The sequence below is a fragment of the Leptodactylus fuscus genome, chromosome 7, assembly GCF_031893055.1.
Source record: "Leptodactylus fuscus isolate aLepFus1 chromosome 7, aLepFus1.hap2, whole genome shotgun sequence".
NCBI lineage: Eukaryota > Metazoa > Chordata > Amphibia > Anura > Leptodactylidae > Leptodactylus > Leptodactylus fuscus.
Window position 1 is genome coordinate 136,008,963 of NC_134271.1, and position 15,784 is coordinate 136,024,746.

Sequence of the window (15,784 nt, forward strand, 5' to 3'; positions counted from 1 at the left end):
GCAAAAGTATGGGCACCCTTATCATTTTATTGATTTGAATTCCCCTAACTACTTTTTACTGACTTACTGAAGCACAAAATTGGTTTTGTAACCTCAGTGAGCTTTGAACTTCATAGCCAGATGTATCCAATCATAAGAAAAGGTATTTAAGGTGGCCAATTGCAAGTTGATCTCCTATTTGAATCTCCTCTGAAGAGTGGCATCATGGGCTACTCAAAACAACTCTCAAATGATCTGAAAACAAAGATTGTTCAACATAGTTGTTCAGGGGAAGGATACAAAACGTTGTCTCAGAGATTTAACCTGTCAGTTTCCACTGTGAGGAACATAGTAAGGAAATGGAAGACCACAGGGACAGTTCTTGTTAAACCCAGAAGTGGCAGGCCAAGAAAAATATCAGAAAGGCAGAGAAGAAGAATGGTGAGAACAGTCAAGGACAATCCACAGACCACCTCCAAAGAGCTGCAGCATCATCTTGCTGCAGATGGTGTCACTGTGCATCGGTCAACTATACAGCGCACTTTGCACAAATAGAAGCTGTATGGGAGAGTGATGAGAAAGAAGCCGTTTCTGCACGTACGCCACAAATAGAGTTGCCTGAGGTATGCAAAAGCACATTTGGACAAGCCAACTTCATTTTGGAAACAAAGATTGAGTTGTTTGGTTATAAAAAAAAGGCAAAAAGTCCAAAAGAGAAAAAGTTTGGAGCTCACCGTGTGTGTTCTAATATTCCAACCGGGGTGCACGATCAGCCTTCCGGGCAAAAAGGCAAATTAAATGGAATATAAACAAGGATGAAGATCAGCATCACTCGGAGGAAGACGTAGAAAAATTCTTTATTCCATTTCCAGCGTAAAAAACATATAACAATGAAGAAAAAGTGATGACAAAAAACACATTTAAAAAACGCCGACGCGTTTCGGAACACACAGTTCCTTAGCCATGACTAAGGAACTGTGTGTTCCGAAACGCGTCGGCATTTTTTAAATGTGTTTTTTGTCATCACTTTTTCTTCATTGTTATATGTTTTTTACGCTGGAAATGGAATAAAGAATTTTTCTACGTCTTCCTCCGAGTGATGCTGATCTTCATCCTTGTTTATATTCCATAAAAAAAAGGCGTTATGCATGGCGTCCAAAAAGAAACAGCATTCCAAGAAAAACACTTGCTACCCACTGTAAAATTTGGTGGAGGTTCCATCATGCTTTGGGGCTGTGTGGCCAATGCCGGCATCGGGAATCTTGTTAAAGTTGAGGGTCGCATGGATTCCACTCAGTATCAGCAGATTCTTGAGAATAATGTTCAAGAATCAGTGACGAAGTTGAAGTTATGCCGGGGATGGATATTTCAGCAAGACAATGATCCAAAACACCGCTCCAAATCCTCAGGCATTCATGCAGAGGAACAATTACAATGTTCTGGAATGGCCATCCCAGTCCCCAGACCTGAATATCATTGAACATCTGTGGGATGATTTGAAGCGGGCTGTCCATGCTTGGCGACCATCTAACTTAACTGAACTTGAATTGTTTGTCCAAAATACCTTCATCCAGGATCCAGGAACTGATTAAAAGCTACAGGAAGCGACTAGAGGCTGTTATCTTTGCAAAAGGAGGATCTACTAAATATTAATGTCACTTTTCTGTTGAGGTGCCCATACTTTTGCACCGGTCAAATTTTGGTTTAATGCATATTGCACATTTTCTGTTAGTACAATAAACCTCATTTCAATCCTGAAATATTACTGTGTCCATCAGTTATTAGATATAGCAAACTGAAATGGCTGTTGCAAACACCAAAATATTTAGAACTAAAAATGATTAAGATTAATAGGGGTGCCCAAACTTTTTCATAGGACTGTATCTATCTATCTATACATAAGTATCTATCTCTATCCATAACTATCTATCCATATCTCTATCTATCTATGCATATGTCTGAATCTATCTATCTCCTATCTATCTATCTATCTATCTATCTATCTATCTATCTATCTATCTATCTATCTATCTATCTATCTATATCTCTGTCTATTCATATCTATCTATCTAGCTATCCATCCATATCTCTGTCTATTCATATCTATCTATCTCCTATCTATCTATCTATCTATCTATCTATCTATCTATCTATCTATCTATCTCCTATCTATCATCTATCTATCTATAACTATCTATCCATATCTCTGTCTATCTATGCATATGTTTGTATCTATCCATCCATCCATATCTATCTATACAAAAAAAAATCATGTCTATATCTAGCTATACAAATAAAGTGAGGTGGCCCTGAAATTGGATGAAGAAAGGCCAAGGCTGGATGTATTCCATGAGTGCTACATTTCAGTCCAATAACATACCTGGGACTTCTCTCAGTTTGGCTTTTGTCAGTGCTGCCTCACTTTTTAGTCCTGATGAAGGATTGTACCGCTATATCCTGGAGACTTGGCACTTTAACCCCTTGAGAAGATTTTTGTATACTTGGTGCAACACTAGATTTTCTCTATAGTATCTATCCATATGTCTATACCTATCTCTATACATAATAGTTCAATCACTTATCTGAAGCCTTGTCAACATACTAAGAATAATCTCAGACGGCGGAAAATGAAGAGGAATTCCTCTTCCTTTTTGGCTGCAATATACAGCTACCCGTGCCATTACGGTTTCCACTGCTGATTAGTCCCAGATGAATAGAACTAATGAACACGGAGTCTCGAGCTGCGGAATTTGCAGCAAAATCCAGCAAGGTCTTTATATTTTTAGTGCTCTGCCACAAGAAAATGGCCACTTACACCAGGCGGGCATGCGCAGTCAGCTCTGCCCGAGGCCTAACAGCAGAGCCGACTGTGCATGCGTAGAAGTTTGAACCCAGCACCGGAATAAGACACACAGAGAGGCCGTTCCTGAAGAAGATGGAGACGGCGCTGGAGATTTCTCTCACAGCATTGGGCCCGCCTCCAGTGCTGCGAGAGAACTCATTTGTATACAGACGAAAACCGGGATTTCTACCGAATGGCAGTGTAAAGAAGACAGCTAAAGGTAGGAGAGGAATACCCTTTCTTAAGGCTATTCCTAAGTGTGATTGAGAAAAAATTTGATTTTAATGGTAGAATCCCTTTAAAGGGATCTATGGTAGTGTAAATATTAGATACTCCGAATTAATGATAGCCTGATTTTTTGCCATGTGAACATACCCCAACATATTGTCATTAGGACTACTAGCCAGGTGATAAATGGCACATAGACAAATAACTGTAGGTAACGTATGCCCTTCTCCTATAGGGTACGGCACATATCTCCTGTACATATGAAATCGCTACAGACACTGCGTATGTGGATGAATACTCCTACATTCACATAGCTTCGTCCTCATCACACGAGAAACATTTGTTTATTGTGAAAGCAAATACAAAAAAAAAAATCAGAAGAAAAACTTCCCGGGGGTGAACAGTCTGACCCAAAACCAGGCTTCAGCTAGCCAGAAGGCAAGGAACCCGATCAATTCTGGTTGGCAGCACATACATGTAAGGACGAATCTTTATTAAAAGCCCTTGGATTTATACGAATTATCAGTCGGCTACATTAACTCTTCCATCCCTATATTATATTCTTCTATTACATATTAGCTATATGTGTTCCGGCTGCATGCGTTCTCTATTATAGTATATGTTACATTATAATATATATTTTATTTTTTATTCTCTTTTTAGCTTTTTCTCACTTTTAGCCGTTCTGTCCTTTACTCCAGAGCTCTTACCTCGTACAGCTTGTATTGTATATTTTTATGTATTTTGTGCAACTTTTGCTTCTTTAGGTGCGACTGGCTATAATATGAACTTACAATATAGAAATATTCACTTTTTGTCAATTTTTTAGCGTAACAATTGGAAATGATTTATTCACTATCTTGTTCTCATCCTGAATTACAGCCTGTATTATACTCCAGAGCTGCATTCTCAATTCTGAAGGCTTCGGAGCTGAATTTTCCCAGTATTCCTCGTTACAAAACGCGGCTGTATTGACTTGCATAAGAGGAAATATCAGTTGAAATTGATGATTTTGGTGGGACCGGGGAACATCATCTTAGATAATTTACACATCCAGTCCTTTGGTTCTTAAAGGGATTGTCCCATCACAAGGATCCTATCTATACTGCTAGTTTATGTGGATTTAAGACTTTTCCTAAATGCATTGCTTTATCAAAATTGCTTTGTTTGGCCGCTATCTTAATTTATTCACTTCATTGTTTACACTCTGTTTCTATGGCCTTTGGGATTATCTGCTCATTTGTCAAGTGATGTAGCTGCCCGCTCTCAGGGGGGGAGGGAGGGCCTGGGAGCAGCTCTGAGCTGTTTGTGTCTGATAAGTAGCGGAGCTTCTCAGATAGGGGAGATGAGAGCTTCGGGATTTCTGAGCTCTTATCAGTCGGTTTAATTGAATTTGGCTAATAAGGGCTCAGATAGGGAGTCCATTACCTCTGTATGTATTGCAAACTGACTCCAATCCAGTTCTGCTCCATCAGCTTCACACTGTGGTAATTCATTTACAACCAATCCTGTGCAAGTGAAAACCCGCCCACCAATGTGCCGAGAAAAGCAGGAAGTGAAGAGAACACAACAGCCTGAAGGTTAGTGAACAAGCGTCATGGGAATACCGCTTTAAGAAAGATAAGCTAACGCCAGAGGAGTCTGTCACTGGATAATTCCTCTCCCCCTATTAAGAACGCTCTATACCAAAAAGAGCCTACACGTCTATGGGGAAGGGTGATAGGAACAGCTGTCGGCTAAATAAGAGTTCGGTAAACAGCTATCTAATAGGTATGGCCAGTCTAAGAGTCCCTCTGCATTCTAGGAGCTCATTCACACTGTAAAGCGTCCAATGTTAATGGAGACAACCCAACTGGTAGATATATAAGTAGAGGCTGAACTTGAAGATGCCAATCTTTTGCTCCTGAGAAGATAAACCACCACCCCAGAGGTACCCAGAAGCATGTACATATTATCTGATCTGCAAATATATTAGATTTCTAGCAATCATAGTACGTATTGTGATACTTCATAGTGTCCTGTTCAGCAACCTGGGGGAGGCGGCTAAGACTGTTTGATAAGGAATATTGATAAGGAATACAGGAAATGAGAAGAAGAGACAGCAGGCAAAGCTGCTGAAACAGGGAGATGGGAAAAGCCCTTTAAAATATATATATATATATATATATATATATATATATATATATATATTTATTATATTTAATATAATAAATAAATAAAAACATTAAACATACTGTATTTATAAGCACTTAACATTTTATATACATTATGTGGAATAGATAATTTATAAGTACTTAAGAAAGTGCAAATGACTTTTCTATTCTATCCCATCCTTAAAGGGATTCTACCATTAAAACTTTTTTTTTTTTGGATAAGACGTCGGAATAGCCTTTAGAAAGGCTATTCATCTCTTACCTTTAGATGTGGTCTCCGCCACGCCGATCCTCAGAAATACCGGTTTTTACCGGTATGCAAATGAGTTCTCCTGCAGCGATGGGGGCGGGCCCCAGCGCTCAAACAGTGTCTCCAAGCGCTGCCTCCTTCTTCGCCCGCCGCGTCATCTTCAATGTCTTCCGGTGCAGGCTCGTAACTTCTAGCAGAGAAGACTGCGCAGGCGCACAGGTCACGTGGAAATGGCCGCTTGCACAATATTGTTAGTGGCCATTTACCCATGGCCTGTGCAGTCTGCTCTGCTAGGTTACGAGCCTGCGCCGGAAGAAGACATTGAACGTGACAAAGGAGGCGGCGGCGATTGGAGACACTTCTCTGGCAGCGGTAGGGATGCCCTCATCGCTGCCAGAGAACTCATTTGCACACCAGTAAAAACTGGTATTTCTGAGGAACGGCGCGGCGGAGACCACATCTAAAGGTAAGAGATGAATAGCCTTTCTAAAGGTTATTCCGACGTCTTATCCACAAAAAAAAAAGTTTTAATGGTAGAATCCCTTTAAGGGCTCGTTCACATCTGCGTTGTCCTCTCCGTAATGCAGGTTTCCGTTTCCTGCCTAAAACAGAGCAGGAGACGGAAACCTGCAGGAGTCTTTCTCACCCATTCATTTGAATGGGTGAGAAAGCTGTCCGGCCGTGAGAGGCGGTGAGCGTTTTGCGCTCTCCGCCGCGAAACCGAGTTTTTTAATCCGGACACAGAGTCGGACATGCAGTACTCTGTGTCCGGATTAAAAAATCCAGTTTCGCGGCGGAGAGCATAAAACGCTCACCGCCGCTCACGGCCGGACCCGGTCTGTTCATGCCAGAAGACGGAAAGCACAGAACGGAGAGTAGAACGCAGGTGTGAACCTAGCGTAACTTGAGATTCTTCTTTTATTCACCCACATATATATATAATGTACATGTTCTATCAATTTACAATCTCTATATCTACATAGGTTTGTCATGAACAATTCCAATAAATTCCATTCGTAAAGAAAGTGGCTGAAAAATGCTGATCATAGAACTTACGGAGATGAACTGCTTAAACTTTTTCGGTTTGGTTGAGATGTATCATGCCAATCAGGAATGAATATGAAAACTTACACTGTTGTTATCTCTCTTCTTTTCTCTGCTACTATTTAACCCCACGTTGTTTTAATAAAAGTGCGCCAGCACACATTCCTCAGCTGAGAGAGGAACTAATACCGACATATAGAGTGGGGTGACTTCTTCACTGCCTGGAGCTCAGCCTAATTAATTAGGACGACGTCAGTTACCCAGGAATATTGGTTAATTAGTCATAAACGTAATTTTGACCTTAGCAATACCACTGGAGGTCAAGAGTAACCACTAAAACAAATATACACGGCAGCTTTGCCTATGGCACCACTTATTTTTTTAAGCCACAGTAGCAAAAATGACACCTGCAAACTGCCTTTAGACTACCGGAACTCCATACATGGCCCATTGGTAATTGTAACTCAAACCCAAATCCAAAAATTCCCCTAAGAAATTTCAATTTTGAGCCTACTTCACCGGCCACTAAATGTATATGACCTTATGGGTGGTTATGGAGTACAGTTAACCCCAGCACTATTTTTGACCCAGTGGTTGGCATTAAAACTTTCTAGTAATGGCAACAAAGACAGTGGCATGAAACTTTTTTTTCCCGTTTCAGAGTCTACAATTTGTCCAAAAGTGCCACAAACAAAAGAAAATTGACATTCTTCAAAAAGTTACATACATCTTGAGGGTCACAGCGATTTATTATGTACAAAGGCCTTCCATTAATGACGTGCTTAGAAACAAACAGGCACATGCGCCAAGACTGGATTTTGCCCTTTACAGGTACAATGTAGTCGGATATATCATAACTAGATATGGTTACAAGGGATTTTTTATATTTTTTTTTTCACGAAAAAGGAGAAAGCCCCAACAAACAAATTTCAATTCAGAAAGTCTTTACTTAAAGGGGATGTACACTTTTGACAAGGACAGCATATTCTTACAAGATGGAGTTGACCTGGCTCTAGTAGGTGTTCTCCTTCTAGAACAGCTTTATTCCTGTACTGCTTTCTCCTGTCATCTTCCTACATAGATGGCGATGTTAATGATGTGTCATCTCCTCTCTCTTTCGGCAGGGTCTTCTCCATGTGTGTGATCTTCTCCAATCCCCCTTAGCACAGTGCTACAGGTACAAACTGTACCCACTGTATTACTGTGAAAGGAGTGAATGGGCAGATGGCGAATCCCAAAGCAGCTCTGGATATGACGGCACCCAGATGACATTTACAAATGAGACCTTCTTTAACTTTGGTCCAACATAACCAAAAAAAACTATGATTTTGCAATACTGTCACAGGATGTCTATCCTATATGTGCGGTGACCCAGTGGTTACGTTGTGAACTGTAGCCTGACCCAAGAGGCTTGCTTTTGTAAAAAAATAAAAAATCATGCTGATGACCTATCCATCGACCATCATTGATCAGATACCGATGGATCGATACATCAGATAGGTCATGAGTATAAAATAGCACATGGAGCTGAGAACCCCCAGATATTGCCAGCCTATTGTAATATATTATTGAATTATATCCATAAGAAATTAGAGTCAATAACCAAACTGAGACTAAGATATGGTCAAATATATGTTGAAGCAGCACCACAGCCATACAAGTAAAGGAGTTGTACAGACTCTACATCAACAACTTAACAGGACGTCTTTGATAAAGGCCATGATTATTTTTGCGTTATGAAAAGCAGCTTTCAGTCAAAGGTTAGGTAGCAATTTACAAAATGATATAAAACACCCAAATATTTTTACAGGTAGTTCCCATTTCCTCTGGTTATAGACCGGTAGTAAGCCTGATGTTGCCTGATGGAGTGCTGCCTATAGACTGCTGTATATTTGTCACAAGGAGGGAATTTGGAGTCCCCGAAACTGTAGTCACAAATAGTTAAAATGGAGCCTATTTAGTCAAAAGTGTATCTTCAAAATGGAAGTACACGGGTCTTTAATCCCATTGCTCTAAGCAGGTATCTCTTCCAATTGTGAACATAGAGTAAGACGTCAGATGACCTTAGTGCTTGCTTGGCAATGTATAAAGTTACTATATAAGTATATCATTACTCTATAAATCATCATGCAGACAAATGATAAGAAATGAAGCCATATTATACTCACTTCTTAAGTGACTCTTCTGTGAGCCTATGCTTGCGGAAGGTATGAACAATTATACACTGACATCTACTTACTTTTGGCGTTGGACAGGAAGCAGTGGAAAGCCTTGATGTAGCCTGCGCCCGCGGTGATTCAGAGGGAGTGGTGCTGAGTGATGCAGTGTCTCGTGGTAGTACCTGCACCCCACGAGAGATGATGGAATCTGGAATCTGCACCAGGGAATAGAAGAACAGATATGAACACGTACCAACCAAATTAGCTCTTTAGTATCATTTCATCCACGTTTCCCATACAGAGTTCCAAATTTCTAAAGGGGTTGTCTAGTCATTTATTTTTTATGGTCTACAAACATCTCATCAGTGGCGGCCCCACACAGATCAGTTGTACGGGTCACTTTTGATGCCCGTACTATATACAACAGAGTTGAAAGCAGTTGGCTCTAGCCCCATATAGTGGCCGGGCTCCAGTACTACAGCTCAGCTCCCACTGACTTTTATGAGAGCACTCGTGGCACCCAGCCATTATACAGGAGATACAACTATCCGTTTTGACCCCATGTTGTGTATAGTACAAGTACTATCCTAGGACAACCCCTTTAAAAGGATCCTATCATTAGAATCCCTTCTTTTCTAACTAACATGTGGGAATAGCCTTAAGGTTATCCTTCCCCTACCTTTAGATGTCTTCTCCACGCCGCCGTTCGGTAGATATTCCGTTTTCCATCTTCCGTCTTTATGTAAATGAGTTCTCTCACAGCACTGGGGGCGGGCCCCAGTGCTCAAACAGCACTGGGGGTGTCGCCAATGCTGCGAGAGAACTCTCCAGCGCCGCCTCCATCTTCTTCTGGAACCGGTCTCTACGCGTTGTCTTTCAGCCTGGCTTTCAATCTCCTACACATGCACAATTGGCTCTGCCAGCGGGCCTCGGGCAAAGCTGACTCTACCTACATGCGGCCATTTTTTTGTGGTCGTTTACTACAAGAGCTTGCGTAAGCGGCCACAAAAAAATGGCCACGCGCAGGTGCACTCGGCTGTGCCCGAGGCCCGCTGGCAGAGCCGACTGCACATGCGTAGAAGACTGAAAGCCAGGCCGGAAGACAATGCGTAGAGGCCGGTTCCAGAACAAGATACGGGCAGCGCTGGAGAGTTCTCTCACAGCACTGGGGATGTCCCCAGTGCTGTTTGAGCGCTGGGGCCCGCCCCCAGTGCTGCGAGAGAACCATTTGCATAAAGACGGAAAACGGAATATCTACCAAACGGCGGCGCGGGGAAGACATCTAAAGGTAGGAGAAGAATAGCCTTTCTTAAGTATATTCCTACGTGTTACTTAGAAAAAAAAAGGATTCTAATGGGCATGCCTTAGCCAATCTCTATGGCATCCACAGATTCTACTGAAGTCCTGGTAAATGTCTCCCTACACGACGGCCAGCCGCCAACTGAACGAGGAACTGCCAAGGTAACAGGGCCAAATGCAATTCCCTGCACACCCAGGTGGCCGGGGGTGCCAATGTGCTGGCAATACTTAACAAAAAGTATACAGCGCCAACACAATCAGGATCTGCGGTGTCTCAGAGATCCCCCCACCAATTATAAAGTGATGGCATAACCTAGTGATATGCCCACGCGTTAGAGGATGGAAAAAACTCCTCACTTCCATGTGCCGGCGGCTGCCACTAGATTTACTTTGACTACATTTTTAATGCTCGTGGAAGAAATTAAAGAAAAATGTAAAAGACAAGAAGACAAAAAAATGTATTAAAGAGTGACAGGAATGGGTTATAATGGGATTGTTATGTAATGGAGGCAACTGAGATGTTAATACGTGGCATAGATGAAAGTGAGAAAGACACAAGGAGCCTTGTATACAGAATCTGAAGACACTGCCGGTACTTGTATGGTCTAGTCTGCAATCTGGAAGCTATGTGGTTACTATGAGAAGGGGGACCAAAGTAATTAAAGGGGTTTTCCAACCCAAGTTGAGTTTTCATACTGATCACCTGTCCACAGGATAAGTCATTGGAATGTGATCTTTTAGGATCTGTCACCCGGACCCTGCACAGATCAGCTCTTGCAGCAGACTCCGGGGGCTCGAAGCCACTAGTGGAAGGTCAGTTCAAGTAATAAGAACCAGATGCAGCAACATGCCCTTCCTGTCCACTGACAGCTTCCATAGGCTCCTGCAACAGCTGATCTGTGTGGGTTCTGGGTGTTGGACTCCCACAACTCACATATTCAATTTGGTGTGAGAAAATCCCTTTAAATGGGTGGATTAGACTATAAACACAGGTTATGAAACTTGGGGTTATTCACTTGGGCTTCTGGGCCACCTCTTTACAATGCACAAACACATGAATAGAGAGTACAGAGATCTTTGAAATGATCTCTTTACAGCTAGGCCTGTAATCATGGACAAGGGGACATCCTTTACGTTTAGAGGGAAAAAGGTTTTACCAGTCATAGAATGGGCTTCTTTACAGTAAGAGAACTGAGACTATGGAACTCTCTGCAATAGGATATTGGCGATGGTCGATAGCTTCAGGAGGGGCCGGGACGTCTTTCATGAAAGTGAAACTCTCTCGAGTTACGGGAACTAGTATTTTAGGATGGGGTGGTGATTCAGGGATTCATTATGATCACCATATTCGGCCATTGTCGCCTGCGCCTCTGGATTGACTTGGTAGATTTATAGGCTGGACTTGTATCTTCATCCAAATGGTATACCATTCCATAATACAGTTTTTTTTAAAAAAAAAAATACCCATGGGTGATGTAATACGATTGATTATTTTACCTCAATTATGATTTTTTTTTTTTTTATGGTAGAGTTGGAAGGGACCTCAAGGGCCATCGGGTCCAACCCCCTGCGAGTGCAGGTTTTCCTAAATCATCCCAGCTATATGTTTATCCAGATTCCGCTTGAAGATTTCCATTGATGGAGCGCCCACCACCTCCCGTGGCAGCCTATTCCACTCTCTCACTACCCTCACTGTCAGAAAGTTTTTCCTAATGTCTAACCTGTATCTCTTTCCCTTTAGTTTCATCCCATTGCTTCTTGTACTTCCTTGTGCTAATGAGAATAGGGGAGATCCCTCTGCACTGTGACTACCTTTCAGATATTTGTAGACTGCTATTAAATACACTGTTCATCTATACAGTGGGATACGACTCCGCTTTCTGTAGGGTGTATTCTCAAGCAGAACAGACCAAAGACAGGTCCACCACTTTTAAAGAGGACCTATCATGTCTCCTGACTTTTTGAGTCTTGCCTACCTATAAGATTGACGCCTCTGCAATGAAGCCGTCTCTTTTATTATGTTTTGTCTCGCTACTTCCAGCTAACTATAGGAATATACTGTCCAACGGGTGGTGGGCAGTGGAGGCCGCCCACTTGTGTCAAGTGGGTGGTCTCCACCACTCAATGTTATCACTGGGCAGTGCTAGACTATGCACTTGTGCCAACTTGTCCTGTCATGTAGGTTGTCTGCACCACTCAACTGGGCAGTAGAGGACCCTCAATTGGCACCACATCCGGCACCACATCCGACCTCCACCATTCAGTGCTATTGCTGGGCAGTGGGGAACCACCTACTTGACCGCACATTTGTACCAACTGGAATGGTCAAGAAGGTGGTCTCCACTATTAGTACCATTTCCGGGGAGTGGGGGATCACCCACTTGGCACTACACTAACGACAGATACTACTGGTGCCCAAAAGACACCACTGACTTGTAATGGGGTTCATCAGGTTTCGGCATGATGGTCATCAATCCGGCTGATAGAGGCATGTATGCGGTGGTACGTGGGATTTGCAATTGAGCCAGATTTCATGATAAATGTGAACAGAGCGTTAGTTGACGTTGCGATATGAGAGTTGCTTGGTAATACATACGGGGCACACAGTACGGTATAACACGACTACATGCACATACACTATATAATGGAAACCTCTTCTTAGCGCTAATCCATGAAGCCGGAATGGGGCTTATGCAAATCGTCACAGATTATTCGAGGCAATGTAAAGCACGCAGGCGTTGCGGTGTCAGGCATTACACACAGTAGATTGAAGAACTAGATCAAACTGGTCTGCTCGGAGCTGACGGGATATGGAGGCTTCGCGGCTCGGTGAATCTATAAGGAAGCTTTCCGCTCTATGAAGAGGCTGTAAAACGTCTCACTGCAGGAACGCACGGGCAGAAGACTCTCTCGCATTAACAACGCTGTTACCGCCAAGACGGCTTACCCTGCAGATTTATCGTTGTCCGTATGGAAATTGTAAGTGCAACGTAAGCTGCAGAAATGTGAAATGCTGCTGCTGTCAAAATGTGTAATATGGCGGGTCAGCAAATCCAGGGCGTCACATAAATAACGCGCGTCTTGTCAAGGGGGTTACCTTACATCACTGGGAGACGTCTCTCAGGATGGTAGGCTTGCGTACGCTTTGGATTTATTGTGGAAAAAAAATATTCTTCCTCACAATAATGCTCGGAGGCCTTTTTTTTTTTTTTTTTTTTTTTTTTACTTTTAATAACGTGCAAAAATTTGGGAAATTTCTAGTCGTATTAAATTCAAGGTATAGACTGAAGTCAGGGATGACAATCTCCGTACAACGCTATGGAATAGGTTAGCGCTATAGCAGCAATAATAAATACGAATATGAAACTAAAGAGACCAATCACAAAGCAGCTTTCATTTCTAATAGTGTGTGTAAAAAATGAAAGCAACGCTCTGATTGGTTGGAGACAGTCCTTATAAATCCACCTCTAGAAGCCCATATATAACAAGAAAAAGCGGCCATGTTTCTTATTTCTTAAAGTAAAAGCTACGCCGTGTCTGGTTACTATGGGCAATAAGTTTTGTTTTTTTTTTCAGACCTGTCATCTTGTTCTTATTCTTATAATTAATAAAGCTATGAATGCAGCCAACAATGTAAACATTGGGGGTTATCATGTACGGGTTTGCGCGCCCACTTTTCTGGATTAGGCCACACCCCTTTAACATAACCACACCCCTTTTTGGTGATTCGCACCTTTTTGTGTGTCCTTTTTTTTCGGGACATGGCAGTATATAAGCTGCCGGATCTTCCAGAGCTCCGGGAGGCCATACTTTCTGGGAAGTTCTCAGAAAGTATGAAGAAATTGATCAGAACCATAACAGAAACTTGAAGGACCCCATTTTAGTGAATAGGGTCCTGCAGGATCCATTATATAACGGATCCGTCCACATCAGGATCCTATAACGGAACCAAAAAAAACGTGAACTTGCTGTATCATAAGTGGATTTTGCTGTGGATTAGTGGCAGATTTTGCTGTGGAATTGTGGCAACCACCATGACGGAGTCTACGGTGGATTTACCACTGTAAAAAATATACCAAATATATTTTGGGCGACGTAATAAAATGTATGACTATGTACTAAATAGTAAATTACTGGGTAAGACTGCCAATGAAAAAGACTTAGGGATTTTGGTGGACAGCAAGCTTACCTTTAATGACCAGTGTCAGGCAGCTGCTGCCAAGGCAAATAAAATATTGGGATGCATCAAAAGAGGTCTAGATTCTCATGACAAGGACATAGTTATGCCTCTATACAAATCACTGGTACGGCCACACTTAGAATATTGTGCACATTTTTGGGCCCCGATATACAAGAAAGACATAAGTGAACTTGAAAAAGTGCAAAGACGGGCAACCAAAATGATTAGGGGAATGGGTGGAGAGGAGTACAACGATAGATTAACAAACTTGGGGTTATTCAGTTTAGAGAAAAGACGTCTATGGGGAGATCTAATAACAATGTACAAATACATGAAGGGACAATACAAAGAACTTTCTAAGGATATTTTTACTCCTAGGTCAGTGACAGTGACAAGAGGACATCCTCTACGTCTGGAGGAGAGAAGGTTTCACCAGAAACATAGAAGGGGATTCTTCACAGTAAGAACAGCGAGGCTCTGGAACTCTCTGCCCCAGGAAGTGGTGATGGCGGATTCACTGAACAAGTTCAAAGTGGGCCTGGATGCCTTTCTTGAAGAGAAAAATATAACGGGTTATGGTCTCTAGATTTTAAGGACACATTGATCCAGGGTTTTATACTGACTGCCAGATTTGGAGTCGGGAAGGAATTTTTTCCCCTGAAATAGGGCAATTGGCACGAGCCTCATGGGGTTTTTTGCCTTCCCCTGGATCAACACTGTAGGGGATTGTAGGGTTATAGGTTGGACTTGATGGACTCATGTCTTTATCCAACCTCATCTACTATGTACTATGTATGTATGTACCAAACTGTTTTCGGCCTGCCCTGTGGTCAATATATCGCACGTATAAGGAAAATGTAAACCCCTTTCAATACTTTAAGGTGCATGCTTGGTGCACATGATATTAAATAAAACTTATCATATGGTTTAAGGCTGCAGCCACACGTTGCGGAAACGCGGATTTTTTTATTGTACTTTTTTGAGCCAAAGCCAAGAATGACTACAAAAGGAATGGGACATATATAGGAAGTTCTTATACTTCTACCTTCTGCTCAGTCCATTCCTGGCTTTGGTTCAAAAAAACTGCAACTGCATATATTATATATACAGTAATACGAGTAGTATACGAGTAGTCGTCTACATACAAACATACATATATACTGGTTAATACTTTATACGTCAATTAGAAGTGGTTAAGATGCAGTGTCCCCGTAGTGACACCATATTGTTCTTACCAGGTCCTCAGCACTGGGTGTAGTCTGATGGCTACCCGGGACAGGAGAATGACCTTTAGCCATGATTTCAGCAAGGTTGGTGCAGGGTGGATGAATCTAACAGACAACATATAATGAACTATGTGTGTGAGCATGACAGAACAGAACAAAAAGGAGCAAAAAATACAAAACATGCAAGGTCTGAACATAATGGAATTATCATGGGATGAAATGGTTGGCGACTCGGGGGGTCTGGGGTAAAAAAACATTCGATTTGTCGCTATGGGTGATGAGAGACGCCCATAGATGGAATATTCATGGCCAATCCGAAGGAATGACCATGGTGGAGGTTTCTGGAATTGTCACATTGGTGACTTATCAACATCATATCGGTGGGGATTCGACACCCGGGGCCACCGCAGATCATTTGTTAGAA

The 15,784-nt window shown here is 42.1% G+C and overlaps 1 protein-coding gene across 19 annotated transcripts in view; it reads right to left on the minus strand.

Moving 5' to 3' along the window:
- The window catches only part of GPHN (gephyrin), a 245,520-nt gene that overhangs the window by 85,057 nt on the left and 144,679 nt on the right, over window positions 1–15,784 (minus strand). For 12 of the 19 annotated variants that reach the window (XM_075283130.1, XM_075283138.1, XM_075283136.1 and 9 more), the window contains exons 10-11: window positions 15,370–15,465; window positions 8,736–8,870 (exon numbers count right to left, since the gene is read on the minus strand). In XM_075283130.1, the coding sequence (XP_075139231.1) occupies window positions 8,736–8,870; window positions 15,370–15,465 (231 nt within the window). The remainder of the gene's footprint in view (window positions 1–8,735; window positions 8,871–15,369; window positions 15,466–15,784) is intronic. The other 7 variants (XM_075283143.1, XM_075283142.1, XM_075283140.1 and 4 more) reach the window with 1 other exon arrangement.